General features: G+C 38.9%; 1 protein-coding gene across 2 annotated transcripts in view; it reads right to left on the bottom strand.

The window, feature by feature from the left end:
* Nucleotides 1–9,658: 9,658 nt before the first annotated feature.
* The window catches only part of il12ba (interleukin 12Ba), a 42,194-nt gene continuing 29,207 nt past the window's right edge, over nt 9,659–22,645 (bottom strand). For both annotated transcript variants that reach the window (XM_029257354.1, XM_029257353.1), the window contains exons 3-10: nt 15,170–15,243; nt 14,546–14,639; nt 13,857–14,123; nt 13,485–13,587; nt 13,213–13,391; nt 12,618–12,793; nt 11,954–12,063; nt 9,659–10,603 (exon numbers count right to left, since the gene is read on the bottom strand). In XM_029257354.1, coding sequence (XP_029113187.1) covers nt 10,555–10,603; nt 11,954–12,063; nt 12,618–12,793; nt 13,213–13,391; nt 13,485–13,587; nt 13,857–14,123; nt 14,546–14,639; nt 15,170–15,243 — 1,052 coding nt within the window. In that variant the 3' untranslated portion in view covers nt 9,659–10,554. The remainder of the gene's footprint in view (nt 10,604–11,953; nt 12,064–12,617; nt 12,794–13,212; nt 13,392–13,484; nt 13,588–13,856; nt 14,124–14,545; nt 14,640–15,169; nt 15,244–22,645) is intronic.

Raw genomic sequence — 22,645 nt, forward strand, 5'->3', positions numbered from 1 at the left:
TCCCCTCCCCTCCAACCTTATGCCCTCTGTTGCTGAGTTAGGCTCCAGTTTGCCTTGGTTTCAGACTATGTGTGTGTGTGCACTTTAGAGAAAAGCATCAGCTAAATGAATAAATGGAAGCATCAATAGTTATCATTGCTGCTGCTCTGTCACTGCAGAGGACCAGAGAGTGTTCAGGACACCCAACAAAAATCCAGTATCAACCTGATTGCAGCAAAGAATCTGAGACAAGGATCACAAAAGGGCACTCTGTACCTTCTTCCCCTCTGTGCATGGAGCAGATTGATACAATCATAAAAGGTTGTCATGACAACTGTACTCCATCCCACATGTGGTTCAGGGGTCACTTGGGAGAAGTATTTCTACAGGAAGAACTACTGGCCCAGCAACCCATGTTTACTTCCCAAAAACAGTTTTCTCCAATTTGTTTCCTTAGATCATCTTGTTTACATGTTTATCTACAGTATGTCAGTGAAAGACCTTTTAAACTTTCTTTTAAATTTGGTTTAGGGCTTCAGTTCGTGTTTTTAAAAATGATAAATTTCACAGACTTTTTTCTTTATTTAATACCACCTGTGTAACTCAGTAATTAAATGGTTGTTTTTCAAACTTTTTTATTCAGAGGTCATGTCTGAGATACACTGGTTCCCTGCGTTACACAATTTCAAAGAACATTTTCATTTTATTTCTTCATTTACAATTGCATTTTCTTCACTTACCAGTTGTTTTTTTTTTTTGGCTGCAGGGGGGCAAAAAAGTGACCTGCATTTCCATGTCAAGCCATTAGGTGGCAGTAAACCACAAAAAAACCACAGAGGCGCGTCGGTCTGTTTTCATTCAACTCGTCTCCACCTTGTTTACAGCTCCTGTCTCCTGGTCAATAACAGGATGATAAATGCTGCACGTTTATGGGTTGAATAAGTCAACAATTTGCAGTAAACTGAATTTGTGTATTATATTTAATTCAATTTAAATTATTTTGAATTTTTATTGATATTAATGAAGGTATTAAAAGAAAAATGTATTGCCCTGCAATGGACTGTTCTCTTGCCCTGGTGTAACATCCCCACCCTTGCTCTCACTCCTTCCATGAAAGGATCCATACCATTATGACCCTGACCAGGACAAGCATTTCATGAAAATGAATGACTGAGTTAGGGAAGTGTTTTTCATATGTTATAGCTTTATCAATGACTTTTAAAGAACCTCACTCATAAATAAGTCAAAGTACATATCTATGTTTCTAAGACTCTGACTGCATAGATAATGAAGATTAATGTTGCCAGAAGCTGACAAACATTGCAGATGCTTATGGGATGAAACTTTTCAGCTGTCAGAATTGCTTAGGAGATTGTGAAAATTACTTTTCCCCAGAAATTTTAAATTACTTTTAATGTTTGAATTTTATGCAAAAGACTAAAATAAGTCCTACAGAGATTTTTTTTATTTATTATGGCTTCATCTAAGGTTTTTACAGAAAATCAGTAGTAAATACACCCAGGTATCTGTATTGCTAAGATCTGATTGTGAAAAGTGGTAAAATCAAGTGGATTAATTAATATACTGAGTTATAAACAGATTTCCAGCCCCAGCTGCATTTGTAAACCGAGGAACCAGTATAGTAAGACTAAATAATTATATTCATTACTTGGCACACGAGGGGCACGGTGGCGCAGTGGGTTGGACTGGGTCCTGCTCTCCGGTGGGTCTGGGGTCCGACTTCTGCTTGGGGTGCCTTGCGACGTGGGTGTGTCGCCTCCCCCTCCAGCCTTACGCCCTGTGTTGCTGGGTTAGGCTCCAGCTCCCTGCAACCCCGTAGGGGACAAGTGGTTCAGACAATGTGTGCGTGGCACACACTTGGACCCCAGGTGATTAATAAAAGCCAATTAAGGCTACCTTGATCAAGAGTGCTGGTATAGTGCTTACCATTTGCACTGCTGCTACTCTCATGTGAATTGAACAGGATAAATGCATTGCTTATTGAAGGAAACTATAACAGTCTAACAGAATCTCATTCTTGATCACAAAAACTCACATGGTAACTACAGTTTAATGTCAATAAATACAAGGCAAAAGAATAGGAATTTCTGCACCTACAGCTTATCCAGGTCCGCAGCATGTCCTGGCTGTCAGCTGCCTGATATGGGGATATTCCTCCCTATTGCAATTCACTCATGGTATGTCGTGGGAAAGTGTTAGAAATGGATTAAAAAGACATTATAATCCTCAATGTGTTATTTTAGGGTTAATGCAGTGTGTACAATGAACTGTTTATATGCATTTCTGTAAGAACAAAATTGTGCTGTTCCGAGTAACAGCAAGAGACAGAAGGAGTACGCAGGGAAGGTGCAAATACATCCATACGCACAAAACACACACACATTTTCTGAACCGCTTGTCCCATACGGGGTCACGGGGAACCGGAGCCTAACCCGGCAACTCAGGGCGCAAGGCTGGAAGGGGGAGGGGACACACCCAGGACGGGACGCCAGTCCGTCACAAGGCACCCCAAGCGGGACTCGAACCCCAGACCCACCGAAGAGCAGGACTGTGGTCCAACCCACTGCGCCACCGCACCCCCCCATGCACAAAGCAAACAATTGCAATATTTCACAAAGCTTCATCATGTGACACTATCAAAGAAGTGACATGATAAAACAAACAGGTTCATTCACCAACTTTCTGAGATATTTTAGCAGTAATGTGGTTGACTACAGGTTTTTTGCATTGAGCCTATTGAATTGTTACAAAGGCATAAATGACATACCAACAACAATACTAAATCTATAACACTGTCAGAGTAATTCCAGCCCGTATAAGCACCATTCGGTAATGTCATTGGCATTTTTTCCTAGATATCATTTTCCATTTATTTCCGAGTGACACTACCTTGCTGAACAAATCTGCGGATCCAAAATGATTATGATGATAATAATTATTGAAGACACAATAAAAAACAGCAGGCACAGTCCCAGCCCCTGAATTGTGTCTGACACCTGTGCTCTAAGCAACTGTTTTCTCAAGGCAATGTGTCATGATACACAAAGTCATATTCTCAGCATAATTTCAGTGTGGAATGGCTTCTGTCAAGATGCAAACATGACAGAACACCAGGGATGATGTAAAAAACTGAAATATAAATAACTGCAGCAAGTATGACAAGTGCTTGTGTGCTCCTCACGCTGCTGTTGCAATCAAATGAAACCAGCTAATACCAAAATACAGACCAACACAGCTTTCAAAATGTATAAGTAATACTTTTCTTTTTATTTCTGAAATAAATAAAATGCGAGACTACTTAACCACACCATGATGTGGATGGATGGATGGATGGATGGATGGATGGACGGACTACTTAACTGTTATAAATGCAATGTATTTGCTTGGAGGTGCATTTGAACTAATATGTTGTATATTTCTATAGGTCCATAGTGCATTTATTGCTCATATTTTCCCCACAAAATCATTCATCTGTTTTCTTCATCACTTAATCCTTTGACCTGGGTATTTTTAATGCCACGAAATGTTTACCTTTCTACGACTGTTTGAGAGTTCCCCAGTTCCTTTCTCCCGCTTGCATCCCTCAGGTGACCAATCAGACAGCACATGCTGCAAAAGGGAATTTCTTACCACATTCAGTTTCAGTATGATGACAAACGCACATTGTAAAACTGAATAAACTAATTGCAAAAATAAAGTCCCATGTTTTCAAATTTAAGGGGACAATGAAGTCATCGGTAATAATAAGCCAGGAACAATGGGCCAATGTGGCCATACAGAAAGAAATGAAAAAAATTTCACTGGATTATAAATATTATTTAAAACAAAGTTCACTTCTAGAACTGAGCTGATTTTGGATCAATATATTTACTTTCAGACATCCCCTTAACTCTGGCTAATATTAACCAGTAACCAGTTTGCCTGAGTTTCAGTTTGCTGGATATTCATGATTATTATGAGTCAGGTTCTTTGTATGATCTGGCACCATTAAACAAACATTCCTGCAGGTTTTTGTTCAGTTTACCAGGTCTCTGGTGTCACTTAAACTCAGTTTTGGTCAAGAATCAGGTAACACATGGGATGTTTTTCACTGTGAAATTCCAGATGATCAGTTAATTTAACCTATGACATATTGGTGACTGGACATCACAGATGCCAATCCTGTTGTATTTCTCAGAACAGCAGACTTTCATGTACTTCAAATAATGGACCTGTTTGATGTTTGCCATTGACAGCCTTCTCTCTGTTGATTCCTTTTGTTGACATTGGTGGAGCTTGTCATGTAGGAACTGTGTCCTAACACTGCATACAGTATACAGTGTATGTATCACCAGAGGGACACTGTCCTCGGTGTGTAGCTGGAATTTTTACTGTATTTTACTGTATAATTATTTTAAAAGATAATCATTATCATTATTATTAAAATGCTTTACATTCTCAGTATGCCAAATACTTGTTATTGATCCAGAGAATCTTGTTTGATATACCTAGTAATCAGTTCGTGGCATGAACAGTACTAAAATTTATCATTAGTTAAAAACAGATTAAGCTGAAAATTAGTCATGTAAAGTTTTTACGCACCCCATACGCTGGAACTTTCTGAAACACTCTGAGGCACAAAAGACTACTGTACACTTGAAGTACTGAAATGACTATGCAGTTTTTTTTTTCCCAAAAAAAAAAAATCAGACATTGTTGTGTTGATGGAACTACCAAGGAAATTGCCAGAGAAGAGCCTCACGAAAGGAGAGTTGTCTGAGGTTGTCTTGTAGACCATGTTATAGTCAGGGCTATACTGTCGGTACCGGGTAACCGAAGACAGTACTGCACCAGTCAAAAGACAGAGTCCTCTTGTTGGAAACTATTTTTTCTTTTTTTTTCTACAGCAGTTCCCAGAGATGGGCAACACTTTTGGTTCGCTTTTAATTCCTTCTGTCCAGTATACAAGCTCAATTGCCCAGGTGTTCTCGAACTTTGACTGGTGCTATACATTCATGCCTCAGTATTGCAACTATGCTCCACACTCGAACATGTCTATAGCTGGATCTCTTTTCAAGTCATGATGACTAACATAAACTATAACCTAATAATCCATATGTAATCCTAACGACCATTAACTCCAGATCACTTCATACAGTTTGATGACCTCTCAAGTTATCCTCACCATTCAAGCTGTTTTTTTATCCTTTGAATACTTTTGTGTTGGGGGGGCACGGTAACGGAGCAGGTTTGGCCTGTGCCTGCTCTCCGGTGGGTCTGGGGTTCGAGTCTTGCCTGGGGTGCCTTGAGACGGACTGGTGTCCCGTCCTGGGCGTGTCCCCTCCCCCTCCAGCCTTGCGCCCTGTGTTGCCGGGTTAGGCTCTGGTTCACCGCGACCCTTCTGGGGACAAGTGGCTTCAGACAGTGTATGTGTGTGTATGTGTACTTTTGTGGTACCGGATCCCTACATGCTATGAGCAGTAACTGATACATTTCAAAAATGCCTGTGCCTGGCAACAAAAGAGAAAACAGGCCCACTTACTTGTCCTCAAGTCTTTGCCTTTGCTAACACTGGTTCTGAAGTTACCGTTATTTTGACACACGTTCTGGAAGTTATGATGAAAATTTTTGCAGCGAACGAATCATTTCTGGTTCCCTGCCCGATTCTTGACGAAAACTGGTAATCCTGAAACTTTGATACCAGTGTGAAAGTGCAGGAGTCTGCCGGCAAGAAGAAAGAGGACAGAACAATGGTTTGCTGTGCCACTCCAAAGGTCATGCCCGAATCCTGACATAATGTGTCATGTGATTTTGGCCCAGTTCTGACATCTGAAACATGACTTATGAGGAAGTAAGCATATATAAGAACAGCAGTAAAAAAAAAAAAAAAAGTTCTCATAGAATGTTGACCTGAAGACACGTCACCAAACATCCACAAACAGAATAACAGCAACTGAATAGAGGAAGACGCATTCAATGGGAAAGCACCATTCTGAGACAGCATGATAGCTTTATTTGAGTTTCTCCTAGTGCATTAATCAGACTGAATGTCCTAACTACTGTATCCTAGGGTGAAATAAAAATGAACATCCTGCGCATCCTTTCTTCGGCCGGTCAACTGACGCGTTGCTATCTTGGGGAATGCTAGCGGCTATCCTGACCAATTCCTATCAACAGAAATGAAAGAGGCCCAGTGTGTTTCCTAGTTAATGAACTGCCACCTATCAGAGACACATCCAAGGACTCCTAAGAAGGTAAAATCTGATGCAGTTTAAGAACAAAAGGTGCTCTTTTGTCACTTTTAGCATTAGCAGTCTGACAGCTGTCACTGAATTCAGCCCTGTTCACTACTTGTGATCATCAAAACAGATGTTGCCTCGGGAACAAAGCATGACTGAAGGCATTATGGTACATTATTATGCTGTCCTACTGCGCCAGATATGATGTAATATTTATACACGAAGATTGCCACCACATGTAAAATATTGCTTTTTCAACTTGTATGAGCTCATCCATCCATTGATCCATCCATTTTGTAATCCACTAATCCACTTGAGGTCTGTGCTAATAAGTACCATTAGTATTTTTTATTTACTAACATCCGTTGGTTTTCATGCTGTGGAAGACATGTTTATTTGCGGATTAATTAAATGGAGCAGCAGGCATGACAAGCCAATCGCTGGATCTTTTACACATTGTCTACCAGACGGGTGCCCAGAGGATAGAGCTAAATGACAGTATTTGGCAGAACTCCACTTACATACAGCCTATTTGCTGTCCTTGCAAAAGTGTCTGACTCAGACCATCATTTGTATTTGCTATGATAAATCCAGTATAACTTGCCAGTATATTGCAGTTAAAGTGTTATCTACTGGTCATGATTATCATTATTAAGAATATCTGAGCGAGTGCTTTCCCAGACCATTGTTGTTTATTTTCTCTGTTCCACTTTATCTCAAGGCTACTGCTCACGTATATGAAAACCCAGCATGATGTCCATGGTGCTAGAGGTGAAGGTTATGATCTCGATAGAGCTCAGTGGTATGAGCACTTACCATGTTTTGAAAGAGAGTCATACTCCATCTTTCTCCTGCCCATGACCAGCTGCCAGCCTGCTGTTGCCTGTATCTATCAGCCACTAGTGTGCTGCACTCTTGTTGAAATGAGGATGCCAGAAATGCTCCACAATTTGTCCTCTGGTTCGCACCTGGCCAGCATCCACCAGGTGACACACGAAGAGCATCATCCGAGTGCACCCAGCTCGAGGCTCGGTGCTGGCTCTGACATGCTATGGATGGGCCATATTCTGTTGTACTACTGTATATGTCCTGTGTTTGGAAATATAGGTCTCGCAGTTATAGTTTTATTGATTTCTAAATCTATATTATACTTAATACATACATAAAGTCAGTGGGCATATTCCAATATTTCAAAAAGGCACTTACCTTGAGAAATTAAATGTGAAGACAACATGTCTTAGCAGAACTAAGGGATATTTTACTATCACATTTCATATATAGCTGAAAAAACATGTTTACAAAGCTGTCAGGTTTGTCAGCCCCACAGACAGACACCCCTGTCTCTCCTAGTTGTAGTGACAACAGTCTCAGCGCACATGTTTGACACATACGCTGTAGATCTGTAACTTACTGTCAACCTAATTTTCTTTACCTTGATTTTTTCTTGCCTTCACTCAACTACTGAGAAGTTACAGTGGAAGATCTAGACTTGGATTATGGGTAAAGTGCAGCAGTTTGCTCATTCAGTCTTCTCATTTCTTGCTTTGGTAATCTGGGATGAATGCAAAGAGTGATACGTCCTGAACAGTGGAACATCTAAAGATGCTTTGTGGGAATGGGTAGACTTACTGACAGTTCTGCAACCGCTATTCTTGAACAGTGCGATGGATGAGCAGCAGGAGGTCGTCTTTTGCCAGGTGCAGGGGGAACAGGTGAGGTAAAGGAACAGGGTAGCAGCTGCTCCTGTACCATGCAACTTTGCACTGACAGAGACTACGTTGAAAGTGGAAACTGTAGGGAACAGTTTGAAGGGTTGCCTGTATATGGTTTGAAAGCCTGTGCCGCAGTCATCAGCAATGTCAGTTGTCACTCTGAGCATCATCTCTGAGGTCTGAGAACAAATAAGGCTGTCACAAAAGCCTTTGAAAACAAATGGGCACTCCTCCAATGCCATGCTCCCTGCTGAAATTGATAACATGCTGTTTTTCTCCTTCTGACAATGAATCCATTCAAGCAAGTGGCAAGGCTGAGTCATTTTTGACCATTACTTTGGACCATTACTGGTCCAAAATAGCTGTGCAAAAAACCTGAGGCAAAAAAAAATTTCATTTATAACACACTACCTTAAACACACAGTGATTACATCAACGATGAGCAGCACTGAAACAACACTGATAATGTGACTATAAGATATACATGTGTGCACTTTTCAATTTGGATGTATTCACAGGTAGAGCCTAAACAGCTGAGTCTCTGGTTTGAGTCTGAAAGGAGGAAGTGATTCTGCAGTTCTGACCAGTTTTGGGAAGTTGTACGACCACTGGGGAGCGATGGCACAGAATGAGCAAGCGGTTCCTAATGGTGCAGGTTACAAGGACCTGGTCACTGGTGAGCAGCAGAGTCTGACCAGAGGTCTGTAGCAGCTGTTTATCTGTGTAGATAATGAGAATCCTGTCCTTTTGCTGCCTTACATGGCGGAACCTTATCGAGTCTCAAACACAACGCCGGTTGAACGATGAAAACCACAAAGGCAGCTGCACTTTTCAGAAACATGTCAATTTTTCACAGGAAACAAAATTATACTGGGAACTGCTGGGAACCTTTATTTATTCTTAGGATAAAAAAGGCCAACACTCAAGTGTAGTGTACAATTGCTTTTAATTTGCACAGTTTTTCTTTCTGCCTAAAACAACTGAATACAATCGGTGTTGTGGCACTCTGACTCAATATTCAATATTCTCACAAGAGCTGAGTATGTTGTCAAGACATTATAATTTAATTGTGGCAACTTTGCTGCTTATATTAACTGAAAAATACTTCCACACTCAGCTGCAGAAATTTCTCTAAATATAAAAATGTAAATGTAATTGTGGTAAAATACATTCTCATATCACAATAAAATACATATTTTTGCTTTTAAATGATCTATACATGTGGACTAACCACTGATAAACATGTCAATAAGCAGCAAGTTTTCCACAGACTTGTGCACAGATTCCAACTAATCCTCACATAACAGAACCAAGCACATGAAATTAAAATATTATGATTCTATTACAGGGACTTGGAAAGCAGCCACAGAATATCCTCAGTGCCAACAGTCCATGTGAGCAAAGCGAATGAGGATCCGCCAGATTCAAGCTGTGACTTTATACTGAAAGGGATAACTGACCATAAGATTGGCAGGAGATGCTCAAAGTAGATGGCATCAAGGTCAGTTCCGTGCTGCAGCCCACCAGTGGAAAGCTATAGAAGAGCAGCGCTCAGCTGTGCATGATGTTCTGGACTGGCAGCTCACAGTCTTCCTGCAGTGATTTTTCTGCTTGAGATATCTATTATAGACAATAAGAAAACCTCATAACAATATTCAAATTACTGACATCCATGCTGTGGAAACATGTATTCCATTAGTTCAGTGAATAATTTCAAAATACCACAAGAACATTCAATAGGAAGAAAAATGCTTAATTCTTTTTCTCTGAATTTGCAGTAAGGAAAAAACTGAACTTTTCATAGGGGTTCCTATTCATTCATCAACCTTCTGAAATATTTTAGCAGTAAGATGACTATGAATTTGTGTGGTGAATTGTTACAAACACATACCATGTGAACAAATTTAACACTGTCAGAGTAATTGTAGCAGACAGAAGCACCATTTGGTAATGTCATTGGCATTTTTTTTTCCTCTTCAGTATTGTTTTCCTCATTTATTTTCATAAAACACTACCTTGCTGAACAAATTTGCAGATTCAAAACAATTGGCGACATGTCCATGAATACCCTGAAATTTTGTATGATGATGGTGGTGTTATTTTCTGGTCTCTTCACCCTTCACAGCATATTATCATGAGATACTGATCTTGTCTGAAGAAAAGCAAGTCTTTTGTAAAAAGAACAAGGGAACCATAGGCAACAGTTTGCATGCTCTTAATATCATTTATTCAATAAATTAAAACATTTTGGATTTAAATTATTCAGGATGTCTTACAAATAGACTTGAGATTGCATTTAAATAATCTGCTGAGTAAAAATTACAATCTATAAATTAAAACAGAGAACCCATATCCAAAATTATAATAAGTTTAAAAACAGCTTATTTTTTTGGTGCAATATAGTCAGATGTTCCTTAGTGCATGGAGATCATACAGTATGAGAGTGTGGGGAGAGAAGTGTGACATCAGAATATCTGCTCATAGTACAAAGGTCAATATATTACCAATAGATTTTGTGCAATTTAAAAATTCATATCCAAATTTAAAAAAGCAATTTCAGGAAGTTGAATAAATGGCTGCAGGACTAAAAATTAATGATGTTCATCATTGTTGTGGAAGAATCTTTACTGTGGGTTGCTTCTCCTGTATTTTCGGCTTCCTTTGCCTCTTGTTCTAGTCGTTAAAAAAGAAAAAGCACAAGAGGAATTTACTAACCAGTTGTGAACATTTCAGATTATACAGGAACGTAAAATATCAATTGTTCTTAGAAAGAAACGACACCTTCGGTAACTCACCTGAGCGTGTTTCAATCCTGATGTACTATTGAAAGGTCATGGATAATTTTCTCTAAAAGCAATTAATTCACTTTGTGTTAAATCTCCCCCAGCATACCAGTTTTACTCATGCACATACAGAACACAGTTAAGCAAATTACTTGACAAACTTTTCCACAAAACCAAACAGTAGCAAAAAGATCATTTTCACCATAGTAAATGGTGAAATGTTTACATTTCACATGGGCAGTAAAAATGTATGTTTTCTTCTGACCTGGGTGGTATTTCATTAGGATATGTTATGTTAGCCTAAGAAGTTGCAGTGTTGGGTTTGGTGTTCAAAATTCTACCTCCCGAAGAAAGACCGACTCCTAGAGTATTAACTTACTAAGGCAACAGATCTTGCTTGAGTAACTTGCGCTATGGCAACTGAACTCCCAATGTTAAGTCCTACCTTGAATTTGAAATGCTTGCATGAAGTCATCTTGATGGACTGAAATTACGGATTATCAACCGGAACTGGGCTCAGAATTAGATTAACTGAGAAGGTTTGCATGAAAATGGCTTAAATATTTACAGCTGATCATTTCAACTGAGTATGTGAGCTAGTCAATGGAAGGGTTGTCAAATCTTTCCAGTTTGCTTTTTCAGAAGTCCAATAAGAAACCAATAACCTTGAAGTATTTACTCGAACAGGGAAGGTGACTGAAGGACAAAGTCAGTGTGACAGATTTAATATGTAGTATTAAAACTTAATGCAACACTGTCCAAGAAAAAGGAAAGAACCTCTTGTAAATTTATGGCAAAAAAGTCCACTCATGAATGCACATCTCAGATTTTAGGTGATTGTGCTACTTTTTGTGCAAAATCCATTTTGTTCTGATTGTAATTCTAAAATTGTTATATTGGTCTTTTTTTTGGGGGGGCGGAATGCTGCTTGCTATTCAGGGTCACACATTGACTACTTGGCAGCAGCTTTTGGATGTGTCTGTGCACACTGAACTGATGAACAGAAGAACCAACAATGAAGGAGAGTCAGCCTGGGCTGAAGAACTAACCGTATAACAGCTGATCTGGACTCTGTTCTTGACCGAATCAGCCTAACTGAAGCCAGTCAATCTCAATCTCAATCCCAAACAGGAGAACTGGCTTTATGAATTACTCACCCAACCTGGGTGTTTGTAGTCTTTGTGTGGTCATGTGTACCTGACAACAATGCATCTCAAAGAGACAGTATCTGTTCACTCACATGTACTGGCTCCAGTCACTCCATGAAGAGTTGCACAGTGCATCTTGTGCCCTCACGCAAATAATGAACCCTTTTTTCACAGTCCACTGGCGGTCCTGAGTGGTATTTACCTGGACAAGAGCAAGAGACAGGGTAACGGGGGGGAGGTGTTGAACAAAGTGTGCAAACACAGCACTGCATTAGCACAAAGCTGACAGCACCCACAACAAACATGTCCTTAGATATTTTCTTAAAACTAAAATGTCTATCACTATTTGTCAGACCATTCCACACCTTGCAACATGACCTCATCTGACATGTCTCAAGCTTGCCTACATCCTCTGGGAGATGGGGCTTTCTTGTATTACACCCCAAAGCTGTGTAATCCCCTTCCAAAAAATGTTAGGAATTCCCCTTCTCTGAGCACCTTTAAATCCAGGCTTAAGACCTACATGATCTGAATTGCTTTCAAACTAGTATTTATTTGCTTTCTTATAAAGGAAAGAGTTGTAGCAAACCAAATATTTTGTCCTTTACTGACGTCATATGGTGTAACTTTACTATGGACCTTGTGTGTTTTCCATCTCTTTGAGGAGTTTATTGTTATTAGGCATCTAATATGGAGCAAGTACAATGCCGATAAGGAGTTTCACTTGGAATGAGGGGGCTTGTGCTGCAGATATACCTTTACTGGTTTGTTCCTCCTGCACTTGGACTCACACGTACAATCCTTCTTGTGGGGCAACTCTTTCACTTCAAATGTGAGCGGGAAGTAGGAGTCAGGAACACTCCATGTTCTAGGATACTCCCACTCAATCTTGCTCTGGTCAATCTTTGTGATCTCGAGCTTGTCTGGCTTCACTGAAACAAGAAAAACATTGGTATTTTATAAGAAAAGGTTCATGGCTCTGCCCATTATCTACTCATGCCTTAGCTTGTACTGCTATGATTTTTTTTTTTTTTATTTGATTTAATGTTTATTTTTGCTATATTTTAACAGAGAAGGTTTTTTCAGGTAAAACCTGCTTTAAATCATTTCCATGTATCCACTTTGGAAAAGATTCTCTATTTTCCCCACTGCCACAAGAGGGCAGTATTGAGCAAATTCTTAGACAAGTAAAAACTAATCTTAGAAGAGAGTAACTTCATATACTACATTTCATCTAGAGAATACTCAATAAAGGTGTGATACAGGAAACAGATCTAACCCCTACAGAAAGTTCAGCAGTTATATCAGTGTCTTCATGTGATCTTGATACACTTTCAGATAGGTTCCTTACCAATTTCATTGATGTAGAAGCTGACGGAGTACTTTTCTAGGCGATACTTGTGTCTTACACCCAGCTCTATGACAATCCGGTCCACCTCCTCCGCGTAAGGACAGTAGGTCTGGTCCTGGCAGGAGATGGACTGCTGACTGCTGCCCAGTGCACAGCTGATCTCACTTCCTTTGGACCAGCTGTCAAGTAAAGTCAGTCACCATTACAAATTTTCTCTTGAGCTTTGAGAGGCATTAATTCATTGTAAAATAAAAAAAGCCATCGCATCCTACCGTGTAGCAGTAACAAACATAACTTCTCCATTGCGATCTGGACTCCAGCTCCAAGAGCACTGGAAGCTACCGTTGTAGTTCTGGGAAGTGCATGCAATATAGCCTAATAAAATAAAACCAAAACAAAAGTGATTAGCTAGTGAGTACCTTGCTTGCTAGAGTCATTTGCCCTGGAGTCAGGCTTCAGTATCCAACTGTGATGGTGCATCGCCTTTATAACAGCATATCTGTCCCAGGATGTGGTCATGTTTGTATGAACATGTCTGCAGCTTTTGATATCATTCACAGATCTACATACTAGGCAGTTAATATCGCACATCTGAAGCTATGAAACTGAACGTGCTGTGGTGTTCTGGGTTCGATCCATAGTACCTGTGTCACCAGATCCCATCAGGATCTTGTGACCAGAGCTCCTCACGAGGACTAGCGTGTAGTTCAGAAAAGCGCCTTCACTGTCGTAACAGGTGTAGTTCCCACCGAACAGCTCCTCCACGGTGACTGTGATGTCGTTCCCATGCTGGTCCATAGGAGCACCGTTGTACTGCCAGGAGACCTCCCGGGGATTGTCAGTTTCCTCACACCGGAGTGATACATTCACCATGGGGTTGCTCTCTGCAAGGTTGACCTCTACAGCAAGTACTGGGAGCAAAAATATATGAATGTAAATGATAATATTTACCAAATCCTTTTCTTTACAGAAATCTACAATGTTAAGTTACCTGCAATGATTTACCCATTCATACAGCAGCATAATTTTTATTGTAGCAATTCAGGGTAAGTACTTTGCTCAAGAGTACAGCAGTTGGACACATTCAAACCTGAGTTTTTGTGTGGTATTTAGCAACTCCATTATGCTGCTCCAGATATTTTTTTTTTATAGTTTAACTAATAAAAACTACTTAAGGAGCAAGGAAGTAGAAATAAAAAAGCCAGAGACTGGACATCTAAGAAAACATTCAGATGGGACTGTAGGGGCTTCCATACTAACAAAACCACAAATTAGAAGCAGCAATGGGCTACAGTTTATAGGTATGCGACACAGAAAGAAAAAACTAACATACCATTTGGCTGAAGAATACTATAATTTGGAGGCTGGGACTCATTGCCTTTTCCAGGTTGGATGATTAGAAGCAGGATGTTGAGTATAACAAATATCTAAAAAAAAATAAAAAAGCAGTGTGTTTCAGTGACAAATATTAGTCAAACTCTATGCAAAATAACTCATAATGTTATTAGTACACAACATATTTCCCAGTACTGGTGAAAATCAATAAGCAAGGTAAAACACACTAAAAGTAACAACACAGATACCCATGTCTTCTTTGAAACAATAATATGTCATAGTAATAAGGTGTTTAAAGCAAATTACCAATTTATATTAAATATTAGATGAACAACCAAGGTAAATGTCAATAAAAGTAGACAGAAAAAGTTGCTTAACCTTTTTAAAACACAATGCCTCAGTTTCTTGTTCTCATACACTTAAAAGCAATAAATAAACTTATTGATAACTGTACTTTGTGTCCTTATACCATGAAACTGCATACCCTAGTACATCCTAACTTAAGTAGTTTAAATTTCTATAATTATTTACTTACTGATACAGCAGAGAAGATAACTACATCAGTCTCTGTGATAACATGATACAGAATTACATAAATTTTAACTTGTGTTGTAAGACTTACCATGATGCTGAGAGTTTCAGGTACTTCAAGTTCGTTTCTGAGTGGATGTCGAAGTGCCTGGGAATTTATATAACCTGGGGGGAAAAAAACCCAGAGAAAAAAGTACATCTTTAGCAGGTTAGAGGAATTTTCTTCTCTCAGAAGAGAGAGAGAGAGAGAGAGAGAGAGAGAGAAAAAAAACTGATTTGTAAAAGGTCATTAACAATTAGTTGGAAAGGATCAATTTCCATTGTGGCATCAGAGAATAACAGGTGAAGTCTTGCTTTTTTGATGTGTGGTGGTCCCTACTCAGCTCACATTTCACAGCGTCACATGTAGGCTTATGTTTTCTTTCAGTTTCACTCAACATCTGGCTGAAACTTAATGAGACTAGAACCCCATTCTATGCTTCTTAACTAGTAGATTTAATAGTTCAATATTAGCTGACGGATCAGTGTTTTTCCTTAGAATAATTTATTTCTGAAATCTGTGAATGTTTACAACTATGGCTACAATACTGCATTGCCGCCTAGCCATAAGAGGTGCTAGGAACGGTAAAGCACGCAAGCTCATAAAATATGTTTGATGACAAATTTAGATTTATTAGATGTTATTTTACAGCCTCCCATTTTTTACAATACGATTCGATTACTTTCACTTCATAGGTGAGCTCAGTGATGTAGAACAGAATGCTTCCTGGTTTTATGCACAGAAGACATCATAAAGGAGGAACAAGCTGCCGCACTGCATTTTCAAATCTTTCTGTCTCTGGCTTTCTAGAAAGCAGTAGATCAGGAAAAACCAGACAATCAGAAATAAACATTGTAGGTTCTTTCTCGTTTATCCTGCAAAGAATAAACTAGAACAACTATATCATATTCAGCTATTAAATCAGATTTTTTTTTTGTTAGCTAGCCAGTAGGTGCAGTAACCCACGAGTATACCGGAATGAATAGAAGACAAAAATACACTTGTGATTGTGGTAAACAGGAGGAAACAGCCCACTTCCAGAAATGCAATGGATACAATCACATGTAACCTTTATGCCGTCACTCAAAATATCCACGCTGCTAAATGGGAAGTTGGGAGTAAAGGGACTTTGAAAGAGGATATGAACCGAAAAAGATGGTTTGCATAGACATGCTGTCAGGTGAAAATATGGTGGTGTCATAAACAGAACACAGCACACGTGGGTACTCGGTGCAGGAGAGGAAGTAATACCATGTGACCTGATGCCTTTTCTCCATTTTTTTTTTTTTTGTAGCACTCATGCAACTGATCAGCTCTACTAAATCACTTACATAACCTATAACCCCCCCCAGCATTCAGTGCAGCTCTATTTAGGTTATTCCTTCCTGGGACACTTGTGCCTTTAACAATAGAGCTCTTATCTTATAATGAGCTGTACCAGTCTTTTTCAATTTTAGGGTATCATCCCATTACTCACCAGGACATCAATACCTACACCAACCTGCCCACACCCTGTCATTTACACTCCCCTGGGTGTGACTTTTTATAGGTGGAACGAGCATCAGGTGCAGCCAATAAGCCAATGAATTATTCTATAAAAGAAGGATTGAAAGCCAGTAAAAATACATACTGATACAAGTAAAAAATACAAGTAAATACTTATAAGAAGTTTGTTGGGCTGTAGGAGGAAGTGCTATAAGAATATTACAATAAATTGAGCAACATTATAAGAATCTACAGATAAATATAGGGAATAGGAATAACACTTATGGGAAGACAAGCCACTGTTGTCATATACCAGGTCATGCCTCAAATCTGTTATTTCCTTGTTACGTAGATCTAACTTTTTGAAGTCTAGTATTTCACATGTAGCAAGGCACATAGCCTTCAGAACCTTTCTACTAAATTAGGGGATTTCTTTTAAACTTGAAGTATGTTAAAAAAAAAAAAAAAAAAAAAAAAAACTTTTCAAATTAAATGTCTCTGGCATTCTATTTTCAGCCAAGTATTTACTATGCTCCCTTTAATGAAGAATAGCTTAGTTCTTTTATAGTATCAGTATTTGTCTTCATTATAAATTTTATAGAAACATTATAGAGAATTTTTAAAAAAAAAATTGTTCTTATTTGAATCTCTAGTTTTGAGGTTCAGTCTAATAGTAATTACTGGCCTAATCTTCAAGAGCAGATCAGTACTTTTCTGCCTCTGGAGAGGCTTGCAAACTTTATTGTAAATCAGTGTACCACATAATAGACCAAAAAAAAAAAAAAAAACACCTCAGTGCATTTTGACTGAAATAAACATAAGTACTAACAATGAAAACCCTGAGAGCTCCTTGGACATTCTTAAAATGTGTCATTATGTTTTGTTTTTATGTCAGAACTCTCTCAAAGTTGAGAAAGTCATGTGAAGGAAGTGTTTATGTAATTTTTGACTTTTCCAACAAGTGTTTCAGCAGCTGTACTATTGTGAGTTGTCTGTTCATTATCTACATCGTTTAGCACATATTAGCTTACCTCTAAACAGCATTGCCTTCTATCCCCTGTGGGACCACTCAAATGAGGTTGGCAATTTCCAGGTCACAGCTTCTTCATAGAGCACTATGGGAAATTACCTGCACAGAGGGTTTTATTGTACTGTAAATGTCAAAAGTTGTAAAATGACTGAAAAGAGCCATTAGGTCATTGTTGTTATTCCTGAGCCTCATCACAATTATTCCCGGATGTTGCACACCAAGGAATGAGGAAAAGAGGTTATTTTGACCTTATCCAATTTACCTATGATCTAAGAGCATACGTTTAGCAGTATCACATTTTACAAATATAACATTTGTCAAGTATGTATTAAAATTAAATTTTCTTTGAACTTGTATTTGGATTACTTTTGCCCTCTTGGTTGAGATTCAGTTTAAATATTGCCATCTTTTCTTTTCTTTTACTTTAACTCTTGAGCTAGTCTTGAACTTTATGGAAATACACTGTTATATAAAGTTTTAATGTATTTACAGTATGTTAAAACAAATATTTTGAGCATATGTTTAATGAGTCAACATGCTGTGCATGTGGTCTACCATGTGAGGCTCGAATGAGAAATATTTTCAGCGAATTCCAACAGTGTAAATGTTCCAATGTGATGGCATTCAGATGAGCTGTGTAGCAGCAGTTGGCAGAACAGCAATTGGTCTATTTTACAGGAAAGAATGAAGCTCAGGGAAAGAGTACACACACACACACACACACACACACAGTCTGAAACCGCTCGTCCCAGGCAGGGTCACAGCGAACCAGAGCCTAACCCGGCAACACAGGGTGCAAGGCCGGAGGGGGAGGGGACACACCCAGGACAGGGCGCCAGTTCGTCACAGGGCACCCCAAGTGGGATTCGAACCCCAGACCAACAGGAGAGCAGGACCCACTCAAACCCACTGTGCCCCCCCCAGGGAAAGAGTAGTTCTGCATTAAACTTTGTGTGACAGTGTGTAATGTGTGCTCTTGTTTCAAAGATTTAAAACACTGGTGGGTTATTTCAGGCTTTTTGGCTTCCACAACTAAAATACCATTTAATTCAGACATTTATTTATTTTTATGAAGCATTACATTTACATGAGTGACATGGTGGCACAGCATGTAACGCTGCTGTCTCACAGTGCCTGGGTGGTGTGGAAGGATGTGGGTTCAATCCCTGCTCAGTCTGCGTGGAGTTTGCATGTTTTCCTCGTGTCTGCGTGGATTTCCTCCCACAGTCCAAAGGCATGCTGTTCAGGTTCACCCATAGCATGTAAGTGACAGAGAGAGTGTGTTCCACTGATATATGGATGAGTGACCCAGTATAAGTCACCTTGCATTACATCATTATGTATGGTAAGGCTGACTTCTTTATGAAACACATCCTTTGGGAGAAGGAAGTAATGATGTGCTTGATGTGCTTGACATGTTGCACTGGGGACAGAATTCTACCTGTTCCATGTGCTGAACATGACTTCAGATCTCCCATCCATGTGTCAACTCAATAAAGAGCTAGACCATCCAATATGCACATCTATAGATGCAGAAGAACCACACAAGAAAATTGTACATGACTGTCATTAAAAGTGATACTGCTCATTAGTCTGTTCCAGTTTTTCAGTAAAGAGGAAAAAGGCACAAAGCTAAACTGGTCAGAAATGCCTGGTTTATGTAATAAAGGGAAATGAGTGGACTGGTTTTCCATCCAGGATATACCCTGCCTTGTACCTCATAATTTTGGGCTCCTGAACAGGAACACTGCATTAAACAAGAGGTTGCGGACAATAAATTAATGTTTAAATTGAATCACTGATTTCATATTTGTCATATTTCAAATTGAATAAAAATTTAGCTTACATGTTAAATGTATAAATAAAGGAAGTGACTGCTGTAAATGGTTCAGCTGGGTCATCCTCGTGAACTTAACTCCAAACAAGGTGGAAAAAAATGTTCATGTTGCAGTAACAAGAAGTTCTTAGCATTTTTGTGTGCCGTGATGATTTAGTTAAAATTTTGCTAACATCATCACCAAGAAAAATCTTTTAAAGCTACGTTGTGCCCGACCCTGATGTGTATTTGTGCGTTTACACAGTACCACATCGAGCAGCACGTGGTCTTCAGTCACTCACATAGTTATCCCAGGTATTCCAGGCAGTCCAAGTGTTACGAGCAGCAATCCTGCTCTGACTTTTGTGCCATAAAAAACATCTGACTGGAGACTGCTGTTGAACCCTTGAGAGCAGCTATAACTCTCATCTGCCAGGTTATAACAAACAATACTTACTGTACGTAGCAGGTTTGCATTTACATTACATTTACATTTATTCATTTGGCAAACACCTTTCTCCAAAGCGACACACATCTCATAGAAAATAAAATGTGTGCATTACATTAGGAGAAAGAGAGACTTAGATGCAGATGCATGATTCTGTTTCTTTCGAACCGATGTTCATCACATGAGCAGCTGCATAAAACTCAGAAGAATATCGGTGATTCCTGATCAACTTCCTACTCATTTTTTTTTTTTTTTTGAAATACACAATTACAGAAGGAAGAAGTCTGTTAAACAGTAGGAAATAACATGTCAACACCTTTATACAGACTTCTTGTACTATATATGTCAAAAGTTTGAGTACGCACTGGCAATGAATTGGATGGAAAAGTGGTGTGCTACATGGCTGGGAAATGCTGCAGAAGAGCTGTGAGGATATGTTGGCTCATTTCCACATGAAACTTTTGAACCAAATGAATTAGCAAAAAACAATTCCCACCACGTTTATTAATACCTCCTTTACATTATTCAGGTGTTCATTATTCAGGATTCTTTGTAACCTGTTTTTATCAGTGAACTGGCCCAGGATATATAATGATGGCCTGTTTTTGCAAACTATATCATTTCAATATAATGCAATGTCATGAGTGGTGGCACAGTGGGCAGCACTGGTGCCTCATAGCCATCTAACAAAGAGACATCCTACAGGACAAACAGCACACGTGTGTTTGTTGCATTGTATAGGACACATTGTATGTCCCCACATAAATATAGCACTTATGCTATTTCCTCCTTTCGCCTCCTTCTTAATTTATGACTGCACACAAAGCAGAAATGCAGGCCACAGTGGCCCCTTGACTTGGCCACAATTTATATCACCATCAGCTTGAACTATCAGGAGCTCAAGTTGTTCACCAGGGAATGCTTGTCATGTAGGAGGTGACCAGAGGAAGCAAAGGTGCTGCAAGGTGTGGATATCAAAGCAGGATTTACCTGGCCATCCTGGCTCTTTGCTATTTATGACATTATATGTGCTATGTCACTTTGTTATGAAGAGCATGATATAAGGAGTATTGAATTGTTCAACGGTTGTTTATTCCAGTGCTACACTGATTTTGTGTTCCAGACTCCTCCAGCTGGTTTTTATTTTGCCACCTTGCAAGCACTTTTTGCCTTGTATGAAGCTACGTCAGTAAGTTGCCTTGAACAAAAGCTTCAGCTAAACAAATAACATGATCGTAAACTTATCTAAGCAGGTGTCGGTTGCACCAAGAAAGGCTGTCAGAGAGCAAGTCTATGTAAAATATTTCGAGAAGAACATACCTCTTTTCACTACTATGTTGTCTGCTTATTTGGATAAGTTTTTACAAACACTCAGTCTTCATATACCAGGGTCCCACACAATGAAAAACTGCCTCAATGGCCAGTAAAAATATGTACCCTTCTCCATATGCTCATATTCAGTCATTTAACATACACTGTGTATATTTTATTTCAGATCAGATGCTTGTATGAGATGTTTAGGGACAGAGATACACACTTGGCGTTCCAAACCCAAAAGGATTTTGTCCCTCATTTCTGGCAATCTGGTTATTTTCTGGCTAAATCAAGTATCTTAACTTCTACATTCCCTTCAAAAGAATGACCGCTAGTGAAGAAGTAAGTTCAAATAGCAGTGGCTGAGATTCCCTCTAAATGCAGGTGCTGGATGGAGACAGATATTCCTTTAAGCAGTTTATAAAGCTCTTCATATTTCTTTCATTGCAAAACCAGCTACTATAAACACTTCCTACTTCCAAACACCTGTGACATTGAAAATCTGAACCAATCACAACCACATATAAATCACAGCTGAAATAAAAGATTAAATACTTTTCCAAAGTGGCAATGTTAATCTATTTACAATTATTTATCCCGTTACACAACTGGGTTACACTACAGCAATTTAATACCTTTCTTGTTGTAGAATTCAAACTTGGGTGCTTTCAGTACAAGTCTCTGACCACTACACTGTCTGCTGCTGCCTCTTAATGCCAACTCTTAGAAATAAACTGTAAATGTAACTATTCACTCAATTATTTAAATCATATAAACAACTTTAATGGCATGAATATCCTTACACCACTGTAAATAAAGCCTGAATCCTGTGACAAAATGAGGATCATCTAATATCAAACATTTGCCATTATATCTACTTGCTTTGTAGAGTGAAAGACATTGGCAGTGATCCTGTGAACTTAATTTCTTAGTATCAGAAGTATGTGTGACTCAAATTATGACGATGTCCAGAGTGCATCTTGTCTTACACTGTAGACTTGTGGGGTACCCTCAGGAGCTTCACAGCCCTTCACTGGATAAGCAATTATTAAAAAATGAATGAATGAATTCATAAAAATGTAACATTAAAAGTCAAGGTAAAAACATTTCTTTTAAATATTACAAAATGCAGTATTTGTCATACATATAAATACATTCTATTTTGGTATCTTAATTAATTCCAGGTGACATTTTTATCCAGGGATTGATTATTTTTTCAATAAGTAATGGTAATTTGACTACCTCCCAATTGAAACAGATGTATTTGTTCCTCATTTGAATATATTTGCACCAGTAATGGGCTTAGCTATGAGTAGCTGACTAGGCTCTGTATAAATGGTTTGATTTTACTACGAATTCTGTGGCCTCTCCATGTTGGTGGCGTGTCCATATCAGCAAAGGACATACTCTAAAGTGCAATATTGCTTTCCTTAC

This window comes from Scleropages formosus, chromosome 13, assembly GCF_900964775.1.
Source record: "Scleropages formosus chromosome 13, fSclFor1.1, whole genome shotgun sequence".
Taxonomy (NCBI): Eukaryota; Metazoa; Chordata; class Actinopteri; order Osteoglossiformes; family Osteoglossidae; genus Scleropages; species Scleropages formosus.